Source organism: Primulina eburnea, unplaced genomic scaffold (assembly GCF_022965805.1).
Source record: "Primulina eburnea isolate SZY01 unplaced genomic scaffold, ASM2296580v1 ctg507_ERROPOS390280, whole genome shotgun sequence".
Classification (NCBI taxonomy): domain Eukaryota; kingdom Viridiplantae; phylum Streptophyta; class Magnoliopsida; order Lamiales; family Gesneriaceae; genus Primulina; species Primulina eburnea.
Window position 1 is genome coordinate 31720 of NW_027331309.1, and position 18394 is coordinate 50113.

Here is an 18394-nt window from a genome sequence, read left to right on the forward strand (position 1 = left end):
TTAGTGATGAGAATAAAACAATTAATAAGATTATATCTTTAAGATAATAGTCAAATTATGTATCCGATAGTCTATGTTTCAACACGACTGTGATTAATGAAATAGTGTTGATCTTTAGAGTAATATCTTTAAAGTAGATTGAATTATATTCTTGAAGTAGGTTTAACTCTACAGTAGAAAAAGATATTTTTAACATCATTTTCAAACAAAATCTACGTAGGGCCCTTAACAATTTCAATGTCAAAAGGCATCGTTTTTATCAAATGATCAATTTCAATGCTAAAACTTGAATCTTATTTTACGACTCAAATATTGCGTAATTTTACCTCATCCTCTGGGTGGTACAGACTTTGATGGTATGAGTTATCGAGTAACGAGGATGAATATAACAATTCTAGTATTGGACTGAATCCTTTCCAAATAACCACCAAGGGGAAAAGGTTACGATAACATGATCAGATATAATGAAGATGAAAATGTCAATCAGGACGACGAGATACTAATCACGCCATAATAATACCCAGTGAAAGTATTTCTTCCTTTACATGCGAGTACCGCTACATGACCTTTCAAGGTGGAAGTAACCAAGCTCTTACCCAATTTAAATATTTGTTGAACATACTATTACCCTTGCATTTCTTTGGTGCAAGAAAAAAGGTTGGCAATTGACATACAACAAATAAGCACACACATCGGAACTATCAATCCCCAAGAAATTTGCGCTTCTTTGTTGTGTTCATAAAGGGCCGGATGACCCATTCGATCTGAGCTTCATCCTGTTCCATCGTTCCTAATTTAACCTGCAACATGAAAAGTACCGGCAAAATGTGAAGGATACCACGGTTGAATGACAACACCCGAATTAAGTCTGTATCACAAAGGGTTCAAATTGGAGATAAATAAAAAATTTACCAAGCTAAGACAGACTCCAGAGTTTAGATGAGTCGGGCAATAGTCAAAGAGAGAAGTGACATTTTAAATTTTAAAAATCACATGAAATTTTTATAAAAATCTCGGCAGAGACGATGGCAAGGGTTCTGATTGTGCGGTTTGGGAACACCATATAATTATAGGTTGAACAAAACAAAACGTAATATTCATGCGAATTGACCTTTCGTATCTCGAATGAAGCACTGAACCTACTTACCTGATACAGCCGCATTTCGAACCGGGGGCCTATCTCTTTCAGTTCAATCGATTTGGGACCTCCACGTTTCTCATAAACATGATGCCTGCATGATTTCACCAGACTTACAGCCACCATGAAAATATTAGTTGGTGTAACATTGTTTCACAACGTAACTACCTGAACGAAATATAATCTGATTGATTTGCAAAAGTGACAATTCGCTTTGTATCCGGCTTGGGCACAGGAAATAGATACTTTAAAATGTTTGCAGTCCTTTGACCGAGCTGCCAACAATTGAAAATTCCACAAATATTATAAAAAGTTCATAATAGATTGAAGGAAACAGAAATTGGACACAGTAAATAGATACTTTCAAATGTTTGCTGTCCTTTGACCGAGTTGCCAACAATTGAAAATTCCACAAATATTATAAAAAGTTCATATTAGATTAAAGGAAACAGAAAGTTCCGGCACAATCAACATGATTTTTGGTTTTATAATCATTAAAATCCACATAATTCTGGAGGTTTTATAATCATTACAATTCAATTGTTGGCTTTGTGGGAAAAGGAGAGAATATTGACCTGCAAAACAAGTATGTGGATGCATATCATATTTTCACATGTACAAACACACGCGCGTAGAGAAGTCTGAGAGGTAGAAGATAAGGTCAACTGATAAAAAAAAGTCAAGATGCACATAAGGTAGTGATCAAGGATCATGCCCATTAAGAAGTTAACTAAAAAGTCTACAGGAAATACAAATGTATTCAAATGACTATGTAGTAGAGTGATATGAAACCCACGGAGGTGCAAATAGTTTATGGAACATGATATCCTAGATTGAGTACGAATTTTCCACAGTTCTATAAGATGGGAAAGCTGATGGATTTTGAAATTTCAAAATTCTGTATCTGTCTAACAGCAAGGTTGCAGCCACGATCATTCAAGATTACTAAGATTATATTGTTAAGTGACAGGTTAAAACAGTGGATGCACGAACCCTCATTAGGTTCAACTTAATCGAGTAAAATCTCAAGCTTAGACAACAGAGGCAAGAAAAGGAAAAAATCAGACAAAGAAATATAACCTTAGTAGAGAAGTTGTCAAGTATCAGATGTGGGTAAACCTCAGGCATTGTTCCAATAGCTTTCCTATCCTTAATGTCGTGTCTTGTAACCTACAAGAGATTGCTAGATTACAATATCACATGGAAAACAGGATCAAAAGTTGTATGTCGAACGAAGTATAATACAAACCACGTTGAGTAATCCAAAGCTAGCAGTAGGACCAAAAGGTAGATGGCTTATGATCATACCATCTGGTACACCACGATGTTCATGGACTAAGATAACATCTGTGAAATCATGAGCTCTGCAAGTTTCAATAATCTCTGATAAAACCTGAAACCAAAGAAACTGATTTAACTTGTGCACTTTTAGCGCTCAATTTCTCCGCATGCAAGTTAAAACGAAAAGCTTTACATAAAAAGAATTTGGAGTTTCAGAATTTTTTGAGCATTGCAGCAATAATGCTAAAAGAATGATCAAAGATAATTTCATTTTGAAAAGTCAATAGCAATTATGCTTGACAGCCTTCTTAGACCATCTATCAGAAGGATGGAAATTTATCATTTCTATGCTCTAATGGGTTTCATTAAAGATAGAACAATGCACCCAAAGACAAGGGAAAACAGCAAAAGTACGACAAACTTAACAATACACCAACCTGACCACCTCGATTCATTCGTTGTGCATTTGGAAAAACAAACTTCAGTTCCTGAAATAACAGACATAACATCTATGAACACTGGCACAAGCAAGGAAACTAAAACCACAGGCGATAAGAAGGTAACATTTCTTGGTGCAAAGTGACAGCTAAAACTTAGGAAAAATAAGACTTGACCACCTTCACAAACTGTGTAAGTGGAGCACTAGGATCCCGTGATGTTGTGAGCAAAATTTTGGGATCTCTGTTGGTTGCGTTAACATATTCGTCATCAATGGTTGAACGGGGAACTGCATTTAAGTAAGGACAATGCATCAGTTTAGAACGTAGGCAATTGTCCCCTAGAAGTAACATCAAGAACATAGCATTCTGTGATAGGCTCATAATTAACATTTTCCTTTTAGAATCCTCCTGATAAGTGACATGACAAGATTATCCGAGAAATATATCAAATTCACGAGCCAAGGCTTACATGTAGTCATGAATATATCACATATTCACATATTGTCATAATGTGAAACAAAACTAATTGCCCGGTTGTGGAAATGTGAGGATATGCTATCATTCTGTTGACACATTAGGTGTAGTCAAACAACTTTATAGAATAACTAAGAATCAAATCGAAACAAAATCAAATAATGAGCAAATTTACCAATGCCGATTGTAGAGAAGGAATAAATACCAGCAGTATGCTCATCTTCAAGATCAATTTCTTGGCGAAGGACCGCCTCTTCATTTCTGAGCTCAGTGGGAATTGGCTTTCCCTCTGTTCACAAGGGAAAAAGGTTGAATGGACAAAATTAATTTGATAAAGAATATCCTTAATTATGTTTGTTGCTCATCAACAAAGAAATATCAATAACCTGCTAAGGCTTCCCGGATTTTTCTCTTTTTCTCGTAGAGCAACCGCTCTTTGACCTCCAAATTTTTCCTATAAAGATACTCTTTCTTCAGCCTCGTGTTCCTTTTCAACATTGTCCTTATTAAAACCCCAAGATGCCTTCACAAAATCACAAGTGGATGAAAAACAATTTTTTAACTATATTTACACAATACTATTAATATTCCATTTGAAAGCATTACATGAGATCTCTCACTAAAGTCTATGTAGAAATAGACAAATATCGTGTAGATATTTGATTTAGTCTTTGACAATATAATTTATTTGATTTGTTTTGATAACATAAAATTAATACGGTAACTTAGGTAGGATAATATTTTGTATCTCTAATTTTTTGGAATTTGATTTAACCATTGTATATTATTTAAAGGTGTGCATTTCTTGTGAAATAAACATACGAGGATTTTCCATTCTTTCTTTTTTTCATGGTACCAGAGCCGTAAGGTTTTCTTGTAGGACTATCTTTTTTTTCATCTTTCTTCTTCCTAACCTTCTGGTCGTTCCACTATGTCTACTGAATCACAGAAGTCGTCCGAAATTGTCCGGTAAAACTTCTGGGTCTCTCACTTCTCTTTCCGGGAGTGACGTATCCTCTCTCCAAAATGAAAATAAGTAATCACACATCACACATTCTTCTCTTTTGTAAAAACGCAGAAAAATATTCGCAATAAATAGAACAAATTTTGGAGTATTACTTCAAAGAATTCGTTTTTCAATCAGAAAGAAATACACTTATATTCGTAAATCTACACTAATTTCACTCCCCTTATATTTCAAAATCTATATTTTCTAAAGTAGTTTATAAACCCCAAATCCTCAAGCACTGAAACTTAAAAAATCGATTAGAATTTTCAATCAGAAAGAATCCGTTTTTCAATCAGAAAGAAAGACAATTATATTCGTAAATCTATACTAATTTCACTCCCTTATATTTCAAAATATATTTTATCTATAGTTTAAAATATAGATTCTAAAGTAGTTTATCAACCCTAAATCGCCAAGCATTGAAACTTTAAAACAATATATATTAAAATTTTCAAAGCCCAAATTAATCGTAGACAGTATTACAAACGGTAATTCCTCAATATAATATTAAAATATCAAATCGCAAAAAATAACTAATACCTGAACAGGAGACAAAAACAGATGCACACCAAGAAGACGATAAATTGGGGAAACTTATTGAAACATGAGAGGGAGGCTCGCGACGGAGAGGAAGATTATCAATTTAAATGGAAGTGAATTGGGGTAAAATCATAAGAAACAAAAACAGGCGTTGGCAAAATGAATAGCGCAATTACAGTATATGATGGTTCAGTTCGGTTTTTTCGTAATAGGGTTCGGTACTTTCCTTTTAAGGTCCAATGCTTTAATTTTAGAAGAATAAAATTTTATATATTTCGAAGAAACGGGGAAAACAAAATAAAAGACTCAAAACTTAATTATTTGGCCATATTTTATTATTATATATCTAAATTTTTTTTGTAATAATGTAATTTTAACATAATAAAAAATTATACATTGTATTAATAACATATACATCATATAGTTCTACTTCATAATGATTCTTTTATCTTTAGATAAAAATAGAAATGACGTTCTAGCTAAACACAAATGCGAATTGACTTGGATTACTGGTGTAGTTTTATCTCAAATTAAAGAAAAGGCTTGCCTTTTGTGCCAGTGCTACAATCATGTATGGACTTTCGGGTATTCCGTGCTCTAAAAATGGTTGAAAATTTGATGTATTGATATTAAAAAGGACTAGAATTGCAGCATGCCATCCTATTATCTATCAAAGTTCCTTTTCGAGTAGACGCAGCTTATATTCATGATGCACGAATTGTACACATTTATTCAGAAAGCAAGCTTCGGCTGATGGTTTTACTCTCCAGCTTCAAATTGGCTAGCTTGTCAAGAAGAATCCTTAATTTTATGCAAACAGAAAAATTTATTATCACTGTTTTCTACGCTACCGGCAAGAAACATTAAGTTAAGTGCATACTCAAGTCTACAATTCGATGCATTTGTTTTCCCATTGGGATCAAATGAACCAGCTTCCACTGCATAAAAATGCTTGTAGGCACCCACGTCTCATTTCTTGAATTCAGAAGAATTGAAGTAAGGATCCCGGAATTCTGATTCAAGGGCAGTTTCACCAAATTCACTTGTTTAATTTCTAGAAAAGAAAAGGACTCCAAATACATAGTTTTTCCTTTTGATGAACTTAATCTGACAAAAGTACTGATCAAGCACTTCTGCTATTCGCCTCACTCTCCATATGATCATCATAACTTGTGGAGCTCTCCTGTGCATGCTCTACAACTCTATTCTGCAGCAAAGTATCATATCGTTTAGCACTCAGTCTTCGATTATTATTTCCTTTTGCAATATTTTCTCCTACCTGTCTGAACAAAATAATAAAATACCTGCATTTTAAGGGAATTATCATTATTTATTGAGTCGGTATTTTGTTGCCTTTTCACAGGAGAGCCTATAACCATAGACTTCTTATCTGGCGCCGATCCATTCTCTTTTAAGAACCCATTTTCTAGATTCAAAGCCGAAATGTTCCGAAGTTGTTTCCCATTCGTTGTCTCAGGGCAAGAACTCGCAATATCAATGAGACAGTCCGATTTTCTAGTCGTAGAACTCCTTGAAAGACGAGAAACAGGCCGTGCGAGGATTGATCCTGAATTAGTTTCACTTTGTGACAAGGATCTTGAGTGCCTTTTACCCGAGGATGATCTCAGATCATCTGCACTCTTTTTGGAGGACAAGCAGACGGCTTCTTGATAAAGGCCTTGTCTAAAATTTACCACTTGTTCTTCCAGCCGAACCACCTCCTCTTCTAACACAGCCACCTCGGCTAGAAGCTCGAGTGTCTGCAATATAATGCACCAAACAGCAAATCAATTAACCAATTCATCTAGGACTTACCAAGAAAATATAACCAGACTCAGAACATATTCCGTATTCTGCATTCTACACTGTGTTAACCAGATCAAATGAGGATTGCCTGCGCCACCCTTAATCAGAATTTCGAATTATAAAAATGAGATTACATATTGAGGGAGATATGGAGGAAGACGAGGCAGAGCTCCTAAAGGTCTATTAAAAGCTCTCTCTAAAGCTCTGTGGACATTCTCTTCTTGTCTCAGCTTCTTCTTCAGATTATCAACCTGTCATGTTGAGCTAAAATTAGAACAAAAACAGAAACAAAACACAAACACGATCAAAACAGATAAAAAAAAATGGCTGAATCTTATCCAAGTTTCAGCTTTCATTGCGAGAATGGAGTAAGTTTACATCTTCTGATAAGGTCAGTTTTCTTTCTGTTGCTGACCGGCGCCGATTCGCCCTGGTTTTGTCCGCTTTTCGCAGTTTCCCTCCCTCCATTTCCATTTTCTTCCCCTGCCAAGGTTCGGATTTATCATTTACTGAGCAACAAAATGGCTTCTTGGAGAGAAAAAAGTCACCAAGATTAGTGACAAATTCACAGTTCCCATTAATATGAGAGAGGAGATAAACTTCAAGACTGTAAAATACAAACACAAAACTCACATTTTGAGGAAACAAAGGTGGTTTCTTGGAATTAATAATGGTGCCAAATCTACCGTTCATTTGCTCCTACTTTTCTGCAACAAATGCTTGTACAAAACCAACTTCTCCTCAAGAAACAGAACAGCAGACTCCTATTTATCCCCAAAAAAGAAATGAATAAAATAAAAGCACAAGTGATCCTTGAACAAGAAAGAACTTTGCACTTCGACTGAGAGAGAAAAATTGTGGCAGAAAGCGTGAAAGTTCAAAAAGAGGAAACGTGAAAATGAAATCACTGAAATGGGAGCAAATCAATTATTATTCAGTGAGCGAAGAGCAAGCTAAGGCATATTCATTTTTTGTGGATAAATAAATAAATCTTGGAGGGAGTGAAAAATCTTGGTGTTGGCAATGGTAATAAACAAGAAAGACCATCTCTGGCGACTGATTGACCGAACGCGCAGTGGTAGAAAAGGCAAGGTTTCTGAGCTTCGATGCATATATATAAAACACACCAAATTAAATAACAAAGTTTGATGGCTTAAAATTTTCGGGCCATCCAATTAATCAACAAGAAATGGCGTATGATGTAAAATTAATTTACTTTATCCATCGTCTAATTCACTTAAACTTAATTAACAAAAAATCTCTTTAACACAAACTCTGCATGCATATTATACTGTCAAGCACGTGAGGATATGGCATGCACGCACGCAACTTAACTAATCTTGAGGTATTAATATTTGATTAGTGTTTTTTGAATTTGAACTCAAAGTGATGTTTATGATTAATCAACTATGCATTATATAGATGAAGTCCTACAGTATTTGATTATAATAAAATGACAAAATGCGCCTGAAATTATGTGCATTTTTTTTGTTTTTTATTTATTATTTTCGAAATGAGTTATTTTTACGAGGAAATTATTACAATTAAATCTCGAAACTAAAAATTCGTTCTAAATTGGAGAATTTGACAGATGAGTTATAAACCAGTTTTTATTTATATTAAACGAAAAGAAACCTCTAACTATCATTTAACAAGTATGCAAATTTACTGACAAAAAAAGGCATATTAATTGCACTAACGAAATTCCTGAGATATAATCATCACGTGTGGCAACATAGAGTGAAATCGCAATGAGGAAGACGAGCAATTAATTAAATCATTATAAAGAAATAAATATTTGTAGACATATTATAAAATAAAAACAGGATAATAAAATTTTAAGAAATATTACATAAAGCTTGAGAAGTAATTACAAAAATTCGAACATGCGATGTTACTGCAATAAATCATTTTTAGAATTTGGTATTTATTTTAGAAAATTGTTGCAAATACACCGTACATTATTAATATGATCGAACTGCATAATAATAATAATAATAATAATAATAATAATAATAATAAAAGTATCAACCGAATTAGAGTAAGAATTGCATTTTGTCATGTACTAGCAAGAACGAGCAAAATTGGAATTCAAAATTAATCTTTCAGGTGGGTGGGATGAAGCGTAATATTTTCAAGGTTTTTAAATACGATTTTTATGTAATCGATAATCCTCTTGTCGATCAAGCACACCAAACACACCCTAAAGTCGTGTTTATATGGATAGATTATTAATTCGAGAAAAGTTCGAAACTTGGTTTTATGTTAAAAGATGATATATTTGGAATTTATCACAATGACGAGTACAAATCATTAAGTTGACGGAAACCGAATCTAAGTTGGTTACAGAAACTGGTCCACATGTAATCTATGCAATCACTTTTTTGTCAAGTTGTCCTCCTCTCAAAAAGGGGCCCCAAGAGGAGTGAATCAATGTATATATGGATTTGTCCCTCTCATTTGCTGGTAATGCAGAGTGGTCCAAGTAGCTCTCTTTGGACCACATGTCCCCACCCTCTCTCGACGCAGAAGATTGCTCAAACCATGCCCCCAATGCCACCCGAACAAATATAGCAGGAGAAAAAAGAATTTAATTTTGTCAACTAGATAGGTTCATCACTCTTGTCGTCCAGCATCTTCTCCTCGAGACTTATTCACCTGTGATACTTACACACAAGTAAATACTTGGATTTACTTGGTATCTGCAGACATCATCGGGTTCGAGATGGGTATGTTGGAGTACCCTATTATCATCACCCGAACACGACTAAACCCGACTTGTAACCCATGCTTAAAGTTCTAAATTTATAACTCAGTGCATTTGGACTTGTCTGGAAACGCCTCCTTTTAAATTGTAACTTGTTTATTAACCATAATACGGTGGATTTCAAATTCCTACAAAATAGAGTGATTAGAAATTCTTCTTCATATCCAAATCCTTCTATCCAAAAACAATCTAAGGGCGTTTGGATTGCATGAGTAATATTGTTGGATCACAGCTATCAAAATGGATATACATGAAACCAACTATACAAACACAACATTATTGTACTCATGTGTAAGTTAACTAAAAACCTCAACTTCCCAAGAAACCACAACTGTGGGTTTCTCGACTTCCAAGAAAATATTAACTGTTGGATAAGAGGGAATGTGGGCATCAAATGAGGGTACAACCATCGAAACATGATAGAGCTAGCGAGTGATCATGTTTTCACCTTGCAGGTCATTTCGTTTTCGAGCTGTGAATGGTCACCGCCAGCTCTCGTGGGGAAAAAAAAGTTGATTAATGGTCCCCAGGAAATTGCACATTGAATGATCGTAGATTGCTCACCTCTCCTTGATTGGAGGCCATTATATTTCTTGGCGAAGAGGCACATACCTACGCCCCATCTGCATCAAACTTAATTAAAGGAGGTAGCCTGCCTTATCTACACCTACCAAATTAGTCTAGAAATCCAATAAAACAGTTACAGTATTTAAAGATATATTAATATTCATGATCGATCTTTGGATTTGGACGATTGTTAAAAAAATAGCTATAACTTGAGGAACAAAGAAAATCACTTCCAGACATTCTTTAGCATCCAATATCAAATTTGGGAACAATGGTAACTCAAAATTTTGGGAATATCACAACATTAGTTTTCTGTGTTTATCTTTTTGTGATTTATGTATATGTTCTTTATCTTTCAATATTTTGACATTTTTTTATCTTTTATTTTGAAACTATAGTCCTGTATGAAATATAATATGGCGATATAAATGTCAACACTGTATTTTGCTCCCACATAAAATGAAACCAAATTGCTAGACGCGTGGCTTAAAAAAGAGACACGGGACTGACACCGACGGTCTAAAGATGAACTTGCAATGAGAGAAATATGCATAACTAAAATTAAAATTATGTCTGCAAATAACTTTCAAGCTTTGTCATTTGTATCTTAATTCTTAACAATTTACCTCACAAATTGTAGAGCAACAATATGCAAAAAATGAAGCCATGGTCATCTAAATCACTAAAACTTCTCGAGAAACATTTCTCACAAAAGTCGCGTCTGATCCAATTCCAACGAAGTCCTTTCACCATTCTCTAGACGTGTGCGTGCTGTTGCTGTCCTTTTCATGTGATTTGTTAACATTTTTTATCTCCTTAACCACAACATTCTTATGGATTAATTCGAACCAAAACATTACAACATTCGTATTCTGTGACTGCGACTATATCTCCATTTTTATTAAATAAATAGCAAATAGTCACGTTAAGTTTAGGAGAAAAGGTACTATAAGTATTTTATAAAAAATATATTCAATCAAAATCAATGTTTGATATATAACAAGTTTTCGCATGCAACACACGTACTACTTATTGATTAATTAAAATCAATAACCGACAACGAATTATCATGTGCGATAAACATGCATTTTACTTATTAATAAATAAAAATTATTCATGTTCAACTCGTGTCTTTTTCTAACTAAAATTTAATAAATAGCAATATCACTATAATTTTTTTTTTATAACAACCATATTCAATCAATAAACGATAAGAAGTTTTCATGTGCTAGTTAATGATTAATAAATTAAAAATATTAACGTCTGATACATACGCGTCTTGGTAACTAATAAATAGCAAATGATCACGTGCGACGAGCAAAGTCACGTGCGAGACGTATTCTTTGATATTTAATAAATAGTCGTAATCTCGTGAGCCACGCGTGCTTGTTGGTCGTTGCTAGTTAAAAATAAAAGTTCCTAGAACAAGGCATTCTCAGCTCGGAAGCAGAAAAAATTTAAAAAGTGAATATATATGGCTAACCAGTACCAAACATGTGATACGCATCCATGCACATCGAATTTAACTTAAAATAAATCAGCCACAGATTATTATTTTTTTGGGAAACTGGTGATACGTTGGTCGAGGGAAAATCATTTCATGTTTTTGTGATTATTGATTGTGAAACAGTGGTATGTTGTTCCATTATTAACCATTGAAGTTTTTTTTCAATTTTTACGAGCAAGATTAGATTATTGAAACAAATCAAAGGAACGAAAGTTAAATTAGAAGTTGCTTATTTATTACCCTCCAGATGGGGAATTTAGCATATAGTTCGCAAAGAGGGTCGATGGTCCTGTCACAAAAAAGCTCTCAAAATTATCATCAATGGCACGGGGTGACTTCCTGGGGACCTTTTTTGGCTGGAAAATCAAATGGAGACCAAGGAGATTATCCGCCCATACGTTATAATTAAATTTATCTTCCACACTCTCCTTTTCGTCCACACTCACCTTTTCCTCGACTTCACCAGCTTTTTTATTGTGAACTTTGTACCCCGGAGCCCATGCACGGGGAGCAATTGTAGATGTTGAGATCAAAGCTGGTGAATGACATGCCCGAGGGGAAACCCCAGCAGCACTAAACGGAACATTCCCACAAGCGACCTCCTTCGTTAAACTAGCAGTCTCCTGAGGAGAGAACCCCCGCTTGGAGGAAACCTCATCACCCGAGGGAATATGCTGAGGGGGAGGTTCGGAGCATTTTATGCTATCATGTTTCTTGAGCGGTTTCTGAGCAAATGGGATTATGTTCTCCAATGATGGGCCTCTATCAGGAGACATCAAACACGATGGCTTTGGTGTTATGCATGCCGCTGGAGACAGAGGTGAAGATGGGGTAGAATTGCCACTCTGACTGCTTGAAAGTTCTAAGAGTCCGATAGCAGAACTCTTTTTCTTTTTCCGCCTCCTTAATTTCTCTCTCCCGATAGTAACTCTCAAGTTTCTTGAATCTGATGTATCTTGACCATCACAATACACACCTGACGAAGTTTTTGACAATGCCGAGGATGTTGATATGGCTTCTGGTAGGGTGTCTAACAGAGGAACCTTTTGTTTCTGATACTGTTCAGAATGATTTACAAGTCCACAGCCCGAGGAATAACCATCACAACATCGATCGGCAGACACCAAGACCAATGCTTCCTCTTGTGCAACTGATTTTTCAACACAATTAACATTAGAAGATTTCATCCCACTTTTAGAGTCTTGACATGTGAACGGAGTCAGAGAGGTAAAAAGGAGAAAGACTAGCACAAATAGCAGAGATGCAAACATGATCACCACCATAGCTTTCTTAACACGCATCCAGAACATATATCTTCTGCAGAAACAAAGCACGAATAATGGCAAACTTGTTTTCATAGGTATCACAAGATTCCCAGTTGCCAAAGCTAGTTCAAGGTCCCTCTGTATAGTGGACGAGGAGAAATCAGTCCAGTATGACATTTGAAGCCTAACGGATTCTCCAGGTTGAAGAGAAAAACCTTGACAATTATGTACTTGAAATCCATCCAAACTACACTCAGCCCCTGAAACTTTAATTTGAATAACCTCCAAAGGAAGGTCACCCACGTTCTTGGCATAGACCTCTTTTCTCAAGGACTGATGACAGAAATTTTTTTTGCCTTCCATGTGGGGTAACATGCCAGAAGAAAAATTTAGCTGACTCGGAAAATCTAGCTTAAATTCTAAACTCTGCACGGGTTTAGACCCCTCTAGCAACAGCAAGGAACGTGACCCTCCAAATCCTCGCAGTGATAACCATTCTACACCAGAGAGATTATTCCTTATCAGTGCTGAACTTCTCCATTCGCATAGTTTGGAAGGTTGAAATAAGATTGGACCAAAAGAAGCACTGCCATAAGGATGAATAAAAGCCTCAGTTATTGCATCTTGACCCAATGAGAATCCATACCTTGTTGGAGCAATTGATCTATTACTCAACAAAATAGTGTCTGAGGGAGGTTGCAAATCAAATTCTGGTGTCCTGCACTTATCAATGACTTCCCATGAATTTAAAATAAGCTGCATCACAACTGGTTCTTGGCTTGGGTTTTTGACAGAGACCCACCGGTAGCAATGATTTCCAACATTAACCACTGGAAATCGTAGTTCATGGTCATCAAGAACAGACAGGAATCTCGTGTTGGCATGAGATTTCCAGTTTCTGAGTACAAATTCATCCGCTTGAATTGCAGCGACAGCCTGCAAATATGATCAACACTGCTAAGAATATTATTAAAAAGAACACCAAGATTTATCAAACAAAATCAATTAGCAATGGCTCACAGTATCATATAAGAGCAGGGTAGACATGTATAACATTTAAAGACAACAATATCATGCACATGCGGGTAGTATTTTTTGGTATCAACGTGAAGCAAATATCTATTGGCCCTCAGAAAGAACTCAACAACTAAATATGGATAATAATGCAGAACTTATTAATCTCCTAATTCTTCTATAAGAAAGAAGGTTCAACAAGCCACATCAGGCGTTTTAACATACCAATCTTATAGATTCTTGGAATCCACATATGTGCTAAAAAGGTTTCAAGAACTACTGATGTGTAATTCTCTGATTTCTAACAGAGGCTGTATGCAATACCACGGGAATGAACAGCTAAAACCACTTTGAAAAGATAGGAGAAAAAAAATAAATCCCTGATCCACATATCTATATTTAGTTTCACTACTTCGTGTGGTATATTCTCCTTGTGTTTCCTTGCAGCTAAAAAACGCTATTAGCAAACATCACCAAGTTTAGACTTTGAAAAACCAAAACAAAAAATTTGTACAAACTACCAAACCAGTTTAAAGAAATCCCATGTGTTGAGTTAGCACTCTTAATGTCAGATAACAACAGATGAAAAAAGCTGTTTTGATGGTTAAAGATCAATTCTGCATAAATTACATGCCAATCAATCCGAAAAAAATATTTCAGATGAGAAATATGAAGCAGAATTTGTGCACCTTGATTTCAGAAGGTGGGTGCATGCTGCGAATAAAAGACTTTTGTATTCCATTCACATAAACTACATTGTTGATCCCTGTAAATCCAACTGAAGAATCTACCCCATATCCCGAGCAGAAACTGATAACATCCATGCATGGAATTTCTAGCTGAGAATTTCTAGTGTTATTTAATAGAATGAGTAATTTGCAGCGTGAGTTTACTGCAGGAGTTTCAAGACGAGCGTAATTGAGTATAGCTACTAGTGTGATTGATCGAGGAAAAAGTACAAGTCCTTCAACGGACTTGATTTGGAAGGTTTCAGTACCATCGCCTACTTTACTGACCTTAACAACACTCAGTAGACACGGAGCATCATTTCTCACAGACAAAGCAAAAATGGAAGATCCACTTGCATTGCATGGAACCAAGGCCTCCAAAGATGCTGAAACATGACCTGCTGAATATGGGCTTGGTTCCTCTCCAAGAGGTACCACGACAGTACCGATCTTATTCTTTGAAGATTTCAACATCATACACAAAGTACCAACTATTTTTCCTTCGAAATGGTAAGAAAAGTCCAATTCCATGATAGTCTCTGTTTTTTGAGGGCCAACCTCCCAATTCACATGTGGTCTCACAAAGATTTGTGTCAGATCAACCTCACCATTCTCAAAACCCAACACTACTTTAGCACCCAACGTTGTAAACTCACTCGAATTCTCCATAGCGACAATGTTGCAAATTGCGCTTGATGTGCGGAAAGTGTTCCCTGAGGACACAGATATCCAAGCAGTTACCTCCTCCACATAGATGGCTTCATTGAAAGGATTAAATAAAGACAAATTCTTTTTCCACCTTCCACTGGAGTAAACATCAAATCCAGACTTTATCAAAAAAGGAGACTCGACAGCAAAGCCTTTAGCTTGAATCAGGAACCCACCCAAACTTGTCTGTACAACTAATTGAGCTACGGACAATCCTAACTGTGTAGGGGAAAACACAAAACATATTGTAGCAACTTCTCCAGGAGCTAGCAGTGTTTCACTAAAATTGCACGGATAAAACTGTGTGTTGCTACTGTAAGGATAGTGGACACTCAAAACACCAGTAGCTTCTAGATTCTTTACTGTCAAAAAGGCCAAGGATGGGACATACATATTCTTTTGTCCCCAATCAAGTAATGAAGGCTTTATCTCCACAGGAGGGTCCATCAAGCCAAATTTTACATATTCAACATTTTCTCCTGAATTTAAACTGCGAGTTTTATGTTCAAACGATGATCTTATACAAGAAGATGTATCAGTTTGTTGGATGCTCCTAGTGTAAAAATCATCAGATGGCAATTCATGAAAACCATCTCGCTGCTTGAATGAGCAAGAAACAGTGCTCTCACCCAATAACCTGAAGATAACATGGTCTGAAGACCAGCTCAAGTTACTTCTCACTTGCTTAAATCCATTAGAAAAATCTTCAGGTGGAACCCCATTCTCATCTATTGCATCGAATTCAGTATCAACTTCATCAGATAAAAAGTGGGTCATTGTCACCGGAAAACAGAACGAATTCGAAGGCGGGCATACATTCTCCAGACTCTGTTGATGCAAGTAATTTCTTGAACCTAATTCTAAATTAACATGACCATTCAATAGATCTGGATGGTTTGTATCAACATGAGCCCTGTTGGGCCCGCATAATCCTATTTCTAATTGATTTGGCTTTTCATTTATTGGACATTGCTTGCATGTGATAAGTGTGAACAAAGCACAAAATAGAACCACCACAATGTAAGCATTCTTGGAAACGTAAAAGGGTGCCCTGAATAACATCAAATAGACTATATTAATTGACATGCTAATTTGTAAAAATCCACATGGAATCATACAAAACAGTAAAATATTAAACATTACAAAATAATGGCAGCCACCAGCATAATTATAATTCCAAAGAGAGAAGAAAAGGAAAAAAGAAAGAAAATTCAGGGGAAATTTTTCAGAAATCAATTCTGACAAGAAAGGGAAACTACTAACAACTGAATATAAGGTAACTGATTCATGAGCTATAAAATATCGCACTACACTTAAACGTCAACAACGAAGATTTTTCTTTGCTTTAAATACCAAACACCAATCACCAACAAAAAACAAAAAACAAAAAAAACAAGCGTTTTCAAAAAGAAAGGCAATGGGAAAAAACCGACAACATATCCATAGACAGGCAGAAATGTATAGTCACATCATTATTAATCTATCTTTAACTATAATTAGAGATAATCACCATAATTATCAGTAAAAGCTACAGGTAAAAACATCCACGCAGAGAAACTCGCCAAGACGTCACTTTTGTTACGGTATCTACTATCTAACGTCAAAGACTCCATCAAAACGCCAAAAATTTAACATGAACACAAGAAAAACAACTCGACTAACACTATTACCTTTTTCCTGCACTTAAAACACCAGTGATTATTAAAAGCAGAGCAAATAATCAGAAATGAATCAGATACAAAATGGAAAAACAGCCAAAATAGGGAAAATCCAACGACTAACAACAAACACCCGTAAATTTTTTTGCAAGGAGATAGAGTTGCCGAGCAGTACTACCTATTAGCGTTGATCACTAGGGTTTGAGATTCCATATTTCAGTGAAAAAACACACCATGAACCGATACAAAAACAAGAGAAACAGCGAATTTTTGGGATTTAAATTTTAGGGCTTGTTCTTCAGCCCAAAAAGTACATACGTTGATAAAAAAATGCAGACACCTGATAAACAGCAAAATGAATGGCCTGTGTAGGTGGAGGAGACGAAATTTATAGAGCGTGACGATGAACATGAATTTACCCCTATGCCCTTGAATGAAAAGCACGAAACCTTCAAATGAGTTATGAAACGACTTTTGTTAGGGGTAGTGAAGTCTTTTTATGTGAAGATTGTGGCACTAAATAGATGTCATGCATGAGTAATTTGTTATTGTATAATATATTAAACAAATTTCTTGAAAGGAGATCTCCACGTGATTATTAAAACAAATATCTTAGAGATTAAAATGATATATAAAAATATCAAAAAATGATTGGTTTATGTGTGTATTCTTCAACAATGTAGTATAATCTAGATGTTTAAATAAAATATATAGTTGGAGCTTTTTTGTGTTACTTGATTTATTGGGTTAGAAAATTTAAAAAATTTCATCACATTATTGATGTGTCCATATTTTGATTAACAAAAAACTCGAGGTCAATAAACAATCCAACCTGAACTCGATAAATATTTCTATTAGGTACAAGTCATAACTAATTCGTGTAAAACATTCATGTTTCTCGTGTTATGATACGTTAAAGTTTCAAATTTAAATTTCACTCTTATATCTATTATGTTAACGACATCGACATTGAGTAGGTTTTTTTAGCAGGTATCTTGTCGGTCTCATGAATCTTTATTTGTGAAACAGATCAACTCTATCGATATTCACAATAAAAAGTAATATTATTAGCATAAAAAGTAATGTTTTTCCATGAATGACCCAAATAAAATATCTGTCTCACAAAATACGATCCGTAAGACCATCTCATATAAGTTTTTACCTAATTTTTTTTGTAAGTACCTATCACTTTGCTTTGCTTATGTCAGATTCACGGGAATCGGGTAGCTATTCCTAACGTTAACCGCCTGCATTTTTTTTTCTAATTTATTTTAAAAACCAACCTAAACCTTAACCTATCACCGTCATAATAATAACTAGCGAATCGACACACGTAATAATCATTTTTTATGATTTCTATTTTAGAGTTAAATACAGTAATTGATTTTAGGGCAACTTGTCAAAAAATCCCTATACCTATTCTCAACTTCTCTTTTACTCCCCATCCCACTAAAACTTTGTTTCAACTCCCCATTTCTTTAAAATTTCCCAT

At 35.2% G+C, this 18394-nt stretch overlaps 3 protein-coding genes across 9 annotated transcripts; all 3 read right to left on the minus strand.

The window, feature by feature from the left end:
• Positions 1–462: 462 nt before the first annotated feature.
• On the minus strand, positions 463–5042 carry LOC140821303 (uncharacterized). Of its 3 annotated transcripts, none has more exons than XM_073181764.1 (10): positions 4883–5042; positions 3720–3856; positions 3539–3622; positions 3037–3146; positions 2857–2907; positions 2388–2531; positions 2219–2308; positions 1307–1413; positions 1148–1232; positions 463–800 (listed from the first exon to the last, which is right to left on the minus strand). In XM_073181764.1, the coding sequence occupies exons 2-10, from the start codon at positions 3829–3831 to the stop codon at positions 702–704; spliced, it is 882 nt and encodes a 293-aa protein (XP_073037865.1). In that variant the 5' UTR covers positions 3832–3856; positions 4883–5042; the 3' UTR covers positions 463–701. The 3 variants fall into 3 exon arrangements, with proteins under 3 accessions (XP_073037865.1, XP_073037864.1, XP_073037863.1); XM_073181763.1 differs by having other exon boundaries at positions 4947–5032; XM_073181762.1 differs by lacking the exon at positions 4883–5042 and adding an exon at positions 4156–4343.
• A 324-nt stretch (positions 5043–5366) lies between these two features.
• On the minus strand, positions 5367–7769 carry LOC140821290 (uncharacterized). 2 transcript variants are annotated; one of them, XM_073181741.1, is made up of 5 exons: positions 7322–7769; positions 7067–7171; positions 6823–6939; positions 6187–6642; positions 5367–6084 (listed from the first exon to the last, which is right to left on the minus strand). In XM_073181741.1, exons 1-5 carry the CDS (start codon positions 7379–7381, stop codon positions 6046–6048), a joined length of 777 nt encoding a protein of 258 aa, XP_073037842.1. In that variant the 5' UTR covers positions 7382–7769; the 3' UTR covers positions 5367–6045. The 2 variants fall into 2 exon arrangements, with proteins under 2 accessions (XP_073037842.1, XP_073037841.1); XM_073181740.1 differs by having other exon boundaries at positions 5370–6089.
• A 3973-nt stretch (positions 7770–11742) lies between these two features.
• On the minus strand, positions 11743–17318 carry LOC140821278 (uncharacterized). Of its 4 annotated transcripts, none has more exons than XM_073181716.1 (3): positions 17243–17318; positions 14498–16295; positions 11743–13730 (listed from the first exon to the last, which is right to left on the minus strand). In XM_073181716.1, the coding sequence occupies exons 1-3, from the start codon at positions 17311–17313 to the stop codon at positions 11766–11768; spliced, it is 3834 nt and encodes a 1277-aa protein (XP_073037817.1). In that variant the 5' UTR covers positions 17314–17318; the 3' UTR covers positions 11743–11765. The 4 variants fall into 4 exon arrangements, with proteins under 4 accessions (XP_073037817.1, XP_073037818.1, XP_073037820.1 ...); XM_073181717.1 differs by lacking the exon at positions 17243–17318 and adding an exon at positions 17081–17210; XM_073181719.1 differs by lacking the exon at positions 17243–17318 and adding an exon at positions 16755–17061.
• Positions 17319–18394: the final 1076 nt, after the last annotated feature.

Excerpts from the sequence above, each read along its gene's own strand:
- LOC140821303 (XM_073181762.1), bottom strand. The coding sequence starts at position 4,184 with ATGAAAAAAAGAAAGAATGGAAAATCCTC. Across the intron at positions 2,908-3,036 it reads CACTTACACAGTTTGTGAAG|GAACTGAAGTTTGTTTTTCC; the intron begins GTGGTCAAGTCT and ends CTGTTATTTCAG. Across the intron at positions 1,414-2,218 it reads TTGACAACTTCTCTACTAAG|CTCGGTCAAAGGACTGCAAA; the intron begins GTTATATTTCTT and ends AATTGTTGGCAG.
- LOC140821290 (XM_073181740.1), bottom strand. The coding sequence starts at position 7,381 with ATGAACGGTAGATTTGGCACCATTATTAATTCCAAGAAACCACCTTTG. Across the intron at positions 6,940-7,066 it reads AACTGACCTTATCAGAAGAT|GTTGATAATCTGAAGAAGAA; the intron begins GTAAACTTACTC and ends TCAACATGACAG. Across the intron at positions 6,090-6,186 it reads ATAATTCCCTTAAAATGCAG|AATAGAGTTGTAGAGCATGC; the intron begins GTATTTTATTAT and ends ACTTTGCTGCAG.
- LOC140821278 (XM_073181716.1), bottom strand. The coding sequence starts at position 17,313 with ATGTTCATCGTCACGCTCTATAAATTTCGTCTCCTCCACCTACACAGG. Across the intron at positions 16,296-17,242 it reads TTCATTTTGCTGTTTATCAG|GGCACCCTTTTACGTTTCCA; the intron begins GTGTCTGCATTT and ends GATGTTATTCAG. Across the intron at positions 13,731-14,497 it reads ACCCACCTTCTGAAATCAAG|GCTGTCGCTGCAATTCAAGC; the intron begins GTGCACAAATTC and ends TCATATTTGCAG.